At 39.8% G+C, this 8,929-nt stretch overlaps 1 protein-coding gene across 1 annotated transcript; it reads right to left on the bottom strand.

Moving 5' to 3' along the window:
- Positions 1 to 2,045: 2,045 nt before the first annotated feature.
- Positions 2,046 to 3,907, bottom strand: LOC147439626 (uncharacterized). Its single transcript, XM_086484346.1, has one exon. It carries the CDS (start codon positions 3,821 to 3,823, stop codon positions 2,075 to 2,077), a length of 1,749 nt encoding a protein of 582 aa, XP_086340472.1. The 5' UTR covers positions 3,824 to 3,907; the 3' UTR covers positions 2,046 to 2,074.
- Between the last annotated feature and the right edge of the window lie 5,022 nt (positions 3,908 to 8,929).

Here is an 8,929-nt window from a genome sequence, read left to right as displayed (position 1 = left end):
CCTCCAGGTCACACTAAGGATGCAGTTGGCCCTTGCCCGATTTGCGAACACTTTTTCCATAGTTGGAGTGGACACTACAGAATAGCTTGTGGCCACATGTATCATTTGCCATGTCTCATGTAAAACATGGTAAATAAAAAAGAGTACCACATTTGCAAGGCTCCGATTAACTAGCTTATGTATTCCATATTCAAAATGGAGTAAGACTATCAACGCTTATTGGCAGCAAGTGCAAGGGGGAGAGGCTCTATTTTGGATAGTTTCATTTTATCTTTGTAAATTGTAAACATCTTAGCGTGCAGTGGGTTATAATGACTCTTATGACCCTTGTATATATCTCCCTTGCAATGAACATTGGAGCCTTGTAAAACTTAATGTGATTTTTTGAATGTTGGTAAATTGATCCATGAAGGTTTCATAGTCTTCCTTGGTGCATAAAGTAACCCGCGCTCCACTGAACCTGCTCAGGTACAACACAATAAGAGGCAACTTCTGCATTTGCGAGGGGAAGGCGGAGAGAGACAGAGAGAGGTTCCACACAAAGAGGGAGACTTGCAACTTTCCCCCACCCATAACTTGCAACTTGCCTTTGCCCTCTTTCCGTGTGTAATAACAAGCTACTCAAGGTCACATGGATGCTCCCTGTAAGGGAAACAAACAGACCATGGTAGCTGTAGCGCCCTCCATCCGTTCCCTCGCCATTTGCCATCCACCTCCTCCTGCCATTTAGTTTGTTTGCGACGCGCTGGCCCCCCTATCTTCCATCCACTTGCCCCTTCACTTGTGGTCGCCATTGATGCCCTAGCTCTCTCTCTCTCTCTCTCTCTCTCTCTCTCTCTCTCTCTCTCTCTCTCTCTCTCACACACACACACACACACACACACACACACACACACACAGGTGGTAGTGTACAAAGTGGAGAAAAATTGTAGCCATGTCTATAGTGTCTGTCCTAGTCTCTCTCTCAATACATGAAAGGAATGATGCACGCAGTGTCTGTCCTGGTCTCTCTCTCAAGACATGAAAGGAATGATGCAGGTAGTGGCATCACTTGTGTAGGGCGCTCTCTCTCTCTCTCTCTCTCTCTCTCTCTCTCTCTCTCTCTCTCTCTCTCTCTCTCTCTCTCTCTCTCTCTCTCTCTCTCTCTCTCTCTCTCTCTCTCTCTCTTCCATGACATCTGTCATCTAACACTCTCACGATAAGAAAGGTGTAGCACGATTTGACGAAGAATGCTGGCCAGTGGCCATATTGAGGGAGATCTAACATGACATCTAAGGTACCCCCCACACGGGAGGGGGTAATTTGTTAGATCAAGGATTCTAACCACACCATGTGGTGGTCACACGTGAAGAATGAGGTAATTGTTATTTTGGAAGTGGGGGGGTAGAGCAACTGCACCTCAAAGAGGTGTAGTTGGCTCACCCCACTTCTGTAAGAATTTATGAATCTTTTTGGGAGTCTCTAAAAGTGCATAGTAAAGTGTGAGCTTCTTCTTGTTTTTCCAACTCCATGTCGTGCACTCTCTTTCCTATGTGTAGCTTTTATTTCCCTCAAACCAATGATAGGATTTGAAGGGCTACCCCAAATGTCTAATGACATGCATGTGCAGCTTATGCCCTTCTACAATGAAGGGCAAATTTTACATTTACCCTTCTAATGAACAAAAGGAAAATTTTGCACCCTTCTTCATCAAAATTCCAAGAAAACTAATATTTCACTTATTGTATACTCCCATACATTAATATTTCACTTATCTCACACTCTTCCATGCATTTTAACCATCCTTTTAGTATAACTTTGACAAAATTCATTATTTAAACAACGTATTCTCAAACCACAATCCACGGACCACAACTTGGTAAATTTTTGAAATTACATAGAAATAGAGAAAATGAAACCAATGACATAATGAATATGAATTCACTGTTATCATTAAAGTACAAAATTGGAGAATCAAAACTGCCTTGAAATAAGATTAGAAGTCCTTCAATACCAATACAATGCAAAAGAGCCCTCGATACAAAATCATATCGCTTGGCTGAATATCTAAGCAAATAAAATTCCATAGTAACAATCAATTTGTTTCCAAGCTTGCTATCCTTCGTTTCCTCATAGATTTCCACATATCAAAGCATTCTTCCCACAATACATCTTGAGGACATGAAGCCTTCGGAGTATTGAGTCCAACAAACATTGCTAAGCCCAATGATGGAAGAGACAATCTATTACGAGACTTGTTTTTTATCTTATTCATTTTTGAGAAGCCTCTTTCACAGGCAACTGATGAAAGTGGAAGTAAAAGCAGAGCTCTCCATAATTTCATGGTCCATGGAAAAGAAACCTCCCATTCTTCATGATTGCAACAATCTTGCCAAGCTGAATGCATACTCTTACCTTTGAAGCAGTTACGAATTCGTGTGATAAAAGATCTGCGTTCTCCTTTGCATTCTTCTTCATTAATGAAAGAGTTGGCTCCTTTTCCAAACTGTTTGCACAATACATCTAGCCACCTTATCGTAAAGAAATCTATTTTCTGCAAGTCTTGATCATAATCCTTTGGGCTAAAGTACTTTGCCGCTTCAAAGAGATCAAAATCAACCTTAAAACGATTTGACAATGACTCCACCAGGCCTTTGATGTACATAATTGCCATGTAAGCCAGAGTATTCACCACCCCGTGCAAAGTTTCATGTGGATCAAGAACATCCTCGTCACACATAGGGCCAAGATGTAGTTGATGAGAATGTGAATTTCCTGAGGAATCAATGTAATCAATGATGCCATGTTGATTTATCGCCTTTGTCAAAAAAAGTTGAGTGTACATAGCCTCACACCCAAATACATTCCCTAGAAAAGCCATTTGCAAAGACTCTATAGAAGCCTTCAAATGGTTACCAATAGCAGAGATATCAATGTGATCCTCTTGAAGTTTACAACTCAAGACATTGAGCTCTCCAAGGACATCTGCAAAGAAGTGTAAAAGAAACTGTATTTTGTAGTTTGTGAGGTATACATACAAGTCCGCTTCTTCTGCCTTCAAGACAGTCAATAAAGCCGGCATTAAGCGCACTATCCTTATCATAACTTTCCCTTTTGAGAGCCATCGAACATCATGCATTTTTAACAACTTCAGTTTTCCATTGCGACCAAGATTGAAGTCCTTTACAACTTCTGCCAATGATAGATGTCGCTTTGCGGATCTGGAAGCCCATTCATATAACTTTCTGGCCACTTTGTCCACAAATTTGAATTCCTTGTATAGTTTGAATGCATCACCTGCAGCTAAAGACTCTCTATGTGCAACACAATGAAAACTCAAAAGATGCGGCACAACCTTCTTCAATCTCGAAACCACACCATTATTAGCACCTATCATAACACTGGCACCATCAGTTGCAATGCCTATCATTTTATGCAATGGCAGCTTCATTTTGTCCAGAAATGCTATCAAGGTAGAATACAAGCTTTCAGCTTCATCATTTTTGACATGCAATAAATCCACAAATGACGTGCATATACAGCCATTGCCATTTTCCCGCATATAAGTAACATAAAGAATCATGTATTGTTGAGTGCTTACAGCTGTACTCTCATCAATCTGCAAAGAATAAAAGGGACTAGCAACAATTTCCTCTTTTAATCTCTCCCAATAGACTTGTTTGATGGCATTTGCAAACTCTTTTCCTGCACTTGTGCTCGTATAAGCTGAATATTCACTTGCAATTGGCATATTTGGTGTCCGCATGAAACGCTGGAAATTGCAAAGCTTTGAAAACTCATCAAAAGGCAAATTTCTACGAACCACAAACCACAAAGTTTGCATGACTGAGATGATTCTTTCTCTCTCCTCATCTGTTAGCACTTCAATGTGTTTCTCTATGGGAATTTTGGTTTTTTTAGTGTGAGCATTCCATATTGCCTTCGCATCTGAATGCGGACCTGACGTCGCATGCTCATCTAATGCAGACCTTTGCAAGGTTGAAGATCCTTCTCCACTAAATTGAGTCTTTTTATGTGCAAAGATGCACCACCTACATTTGACTCTCTCTTTTCCATCATGATCAACTGTTGGAAAAGCCCAAGGATGAGGTATCCTCCAGCTTTCTATCCATCGTCGAGCATACTTCTTTTTGCTTGAGCTACCTTCAGCTTCAGTGTTACCGAAAGCTGTAGTAGCCGCCTCACCAGCCTCTTTGTCAAGAGAGAGTTGAGGATCATGCAAGCCAAGGACTTCTTGAATGGTCCTCTGCTTTTTATTTTTCTTAGGTCGTCCAAGAGGAGCCATCTACCAATAAATTTCAAAAACATAGCATAAACTATCTTTGCGACTACAAAAGATATATTTAAAATATACAAAATAAAAACACTTGAGATACATTAATTGAAAACAAATGAAATACATCTTTCAAGGCCAGCATTTGGTGTCCAAAAGAAAGTTACATGTTCGATAGCCAATATCCTATTACAAGGAAACTTTACTTTAACTCAATAAAAGGCTGGCATCATTTCTACCAATGGACGTAGACATTTGGTCCCATCCAATTTCATGTGGCTTAAGTCTACATACAATTCTTCAAATGACTTTCTACTCTTGTCCTGTAGAAGATACCCAGCTCTTATAATCTCCTGAACATGGTATGCTTCACTTGCTGAACGAGATGCTAGCCAATCGGTTCTGTATTCCATAGAAAACTCTCGACAGAAGATGACCATTTGATCAATAAGCCAGGCTAATGCATATACATCAACTTCTCTGGTATACACATGGTCATTATGTGTGTCCTTCAATAGCTCTGGAGCAATCCAAGGTTTAGGCTTATGGGCTTTGCTTTGACAACAATTGAGTGATTGACGTCTCTCTGATTCAGGTCTCATGGCTAATCCCCAATCAATGATGCCAACTCGAGGATCTGAATCCCTTGTAAAATCCAACATAATATTGAAAGGATGCAGATCACAATGAACAACACCTACTTGATGGGTATAGGCCATTGTGTGTATTAAAGCAGCTATAATATTTGGAAGACTGTTTGCAAAAGCCACGACTCGAGTTAGTTCTCCTTGATTCAGCTTAGCTGCCTTGCCTTTACTTGAACCTGCACCATCTTTCTCTTCTTTTTTCACAATTTTGTTGAAGGTACCTTTCTCAAAAGATAGACTATGCATCATTTTTCCAATACTTCCTCCATTGAAGTATGGAAAAATAGCTATCAAAGGCTCATAGCAAGTATGTGCAATACTACGCACAATCCCCCTGTGTCGAAGATCAAAGCTGACCTCGTCCTTGAAGGATTTTAATTTCTGTCCTGGCATTCCTCGATACTGCTTTGCCGCATAAGTATTTTCACTTGGAAAGTACGAAATGCCATCAATTCGTACTTGGAAGCATGTACCAAAGGAGCCGACACCCAAATTCTGTAAATAGTTGATGGCATCATGTGGTATTCCAAGAGTCATGGTACACTCCGAGTTCCTCGCAGATCTCTACAGAGGGTTCCTAGCTGGATGCCCTTGGTAATCTATCTTTGACTCCATCTTCTCTTCCGCATGGTTGACTTGCTCCCTTCGTAGCTTTTTAGATAGCACAAATTGTGTATCTATATCTTTGGCACGCTTACTCTTCTCTCTTTCAGCACGCCAAGCCAAATCCCAAGCCTTGAGCTTTATCAATTTAATTCCTTCGGAAAGAGCTTCATATAAATCACAAGCGCACTTTTCCATATTACCAATGATGCTATAAGCAGACTGGTGAGCTTTGTCTTTACTTATAACAAAGGTTTCCTTGGAGACCGCACTTACAATTGCTTTTTCAAGCATTTTTGATATAAGCGTCTCGTTCTGCACAATACTCTGCACTTGCTTCTCTGATAAGTCACTTATCGTCTTGCAGAGAGTTGACCTTAGAGATTGAAGAAATGCCTTCTTCTTACCTTCTGCCATAGTGACTATATATAGATGTCCTATAAAGAAAGAGAGAAGAGAAGTCAACCTACATATGAGACTATATTTGTAATTATATACGAAATAAAGACATTGCGTATGTGTAATACACACTCCCAAGGTGTCTGCTACCCTTGTTATTGTAAGAAGAGACATAATCTATGTTTTCGTAAGAAACTAAAGCTCAAGATAACACACCCGATCAAGCCATATGACCATATGGAAAATTGAGACTATAGAATTTGTCACTGCATAGAAGAACTAAAGGCAAAATTCGATAGCTCAAGATGGCACACCCGATCAAGCCATATGACCATGTGACAAATTGAGACTATATTTGTAATTATATACGAAATAAAGACATTGTGTATGTGTAACACACACTCCCAAGGTGTCTGTTACCCTTGTTATTGTAAGAAGAGACATAATCTATCTTTTCGTAAGAAACTAAAGCTCAAGATAACACACCCGATCAAGCCATATGACCATGTGGAAAATTGAGACTATAGAATTTGTCACTACATAGAAGAACTAAAGGCAAAATTTGATAGCTCAAGATGGCACACCCGATCAAGCCATATGACCATGTGACAAATTGAGACTATATTTGTAAATATATACAAAATAAAGACATTGTGTATGTGTAACACACACTCCCAAGGTGTATGTTACCCTTGTTATTGTAAGAAGAGACATAATCTATCTTTTCGTAAGAAACTAAAGCTCAAGATAACACACCCGATCAAGCCATATGACCATGTGGAAAATTGAGACTATAGAATTTGTCACTGCATAGAAGAACTAAAGGCAAAATTTGATAGCTCAAGATGGCACACCCGATCAAGCCATATGACCATGTGACAAATTGAGACTATATTTATAATTATATACAAGATAAAGACATTGTGTTTGTGTAACACACACTCCCAAGGTGTCTGCTACCCTTGTTATTGTAAGAAGAGACATAATCTATGTTTTCGTAAGAAACTAAAGCTCAAGATAACACACCCGGTCAAGCCATATGACCATGTGGAAAATTGAGACTATAGAATTTGTAATTGCATAGAAAAGAAATTAACAATAGGAAAAAGAGGCACGAAGTATCATTTGGTAAGAATGGATAGCTCAAGATAACACACCCGGTCAAACCATATGACCATGTGGCAAATTGAGACTATTCTAATTTCTTCTGCATAAGTTTCTTTCATTTTGGTATGCACACAGAATGACCACTTTTGCTGCTTCAAAAAAACTTGAAAAGAAAGAAATCTTAAAGTCTTTGATAGAAACCTACGACGTCACACACCTAGCTTGAGACTTAATATACATGAGTTAAAACCACACTATCACTGAAAATTGCAAGTATGAAAAAAAAAGATTGAAACAGTTTCAGACTTAACGCATAAAAACGCTTCAAACCCGTTGGATGTACATTTCAACTTTTGAGTTGAAACTTGCCTTGAAAAAAGACGACAAAATATAGCAAGATTTAAATTTATCGCCAGCAAATGCTTCAAATTATGATGTAAAAACCCGAATAGTTTTAAATATATTGTTTGCCCCTATTTTCTTCAGTTAAGAATATAAAAACCCGAATAGTTTTAAATATATTGTTTGCCTCTACTTTCTTCAGTTAAGAATTAGTAATGATGTTGGCAATCCCTGCAAGCTGCAGCAATATGTAATGTGCATTGTGCACCACCCTTAAAACCAATGTTCGGGAAAAGTGTGTCTCAGCTTAGCCTTGAGCCGGTTGCAAAATCAAAGTAGCCGTTGAGCCCCGAGGGGAGGGTTTCAAGGAGAAAATTCCGCTTTAAATACATGTTAAATAGTGTAATTTTGCAAAAATAATTGCTAGTTTTGTAAAATTTCGGGTTTAGATTTGTCTTGGAGGACTTTTTGTATGTTTGTGAAAATGATTTTTCCCTAACCCTGCTTCAAACTAACTGTCTAAAGTTTAAACTCTAAAGCCCAGGAGCTACTGTCTAAACTCTAAAGCCAGTAGTTACTACTAACTAGTCTAGACTCTAATGTCTACCCCAATAATCACTTTAAAGGCAAGCCCCCAAAAAAAAATAAAAAAAAATCTATCAATTCTAATTTCTTACAGTCTCTGTCGAGCGCGTAGGTCGGGAAGCAAGCGAAGAGACGAAGTCAGCCTGCAGGTGGGCACCGGGTGTGTGAGTTGAGGCCACTGCAGGTCGGAGACGAAGGCGGCAGGCCGCAACAGCTCTCTATCACCCAGGTTTGCAGGTCGCAGCAGGTCGGAGACTCGGAAACGCAACAGGTTGAGGCAGCAGGTTGACGCAGCGTGAGTGGGGAGTTCGGACGGCGTCAGGCTACAGCAGTTCGGGCCTCGGCTGCTCAAGACTCTAACGAGGGCAGGGAAATGAAACCTGCGCAGCGTGAGCAATGGAGTACTGAGGTCTGAGTGCAGTGAGTAGATAACGAAACTTGAAAGTTGAAAGGCCCGTAACTTGTAAGTTCGTATTACGTAACATTTCCTTTTTAGGGATGTACGATGTACATGCGTTCACACCTTCAGTTTCACATGGCCAAATTTCAAATTAAGTGCAAATTCACGAGTCACGACTCATTGCTCACTGCCAACTTGCAAGTTGAAGGCACAATATCATGGAACTGCAACCCATGACTAAACTTGGTCTAAAGCACTTGTAAAATTTGATATAAATTTTTGAAGGGCAATTGGATGGCCGGCCCTTCTAATGTCAGATCATAGCAATTTTCTTCCTTCGCAATTGAAGGGCAACTTCAATTCGATCCCTTCAAATGCAAGGTTCTTCACGACTCAGCCCTTCCTACGCATGGTTAACAGCCATTTGAAGGGCAGAAGGGCGTCAAAAACTATCGCTGCCTCAAACCTAAAGCATGGAAGAAAATGAATAAACTAATTTTTTATTCTTCAACTTTAAAGCCTTGTGTTTTCTTTCCAATTTTAAATCTTTATGAGAAGATTTGGCTCGCAGCT

This window comes from Adiantum capillus-veneris, chromosome 16 (genome assembly GCF_014529385.1).
Source record: "Adiantum capillus-veneris isolate H3 chromosome 16, ASM1452938v2, whole genome shotgun sequence".
NCBI classification, from domain to species: Eukaryota; Viridiplantae; Streptophyta; class Polypodiopsida; order Polypodiales; family Pteridaceae; genus Adiantum; species Adiantum capillus-veneris.
Note: the sequence above shows the minus strand (reverse complement) of the source record. Positions and strands in the feature narration are given on the sequence as shown.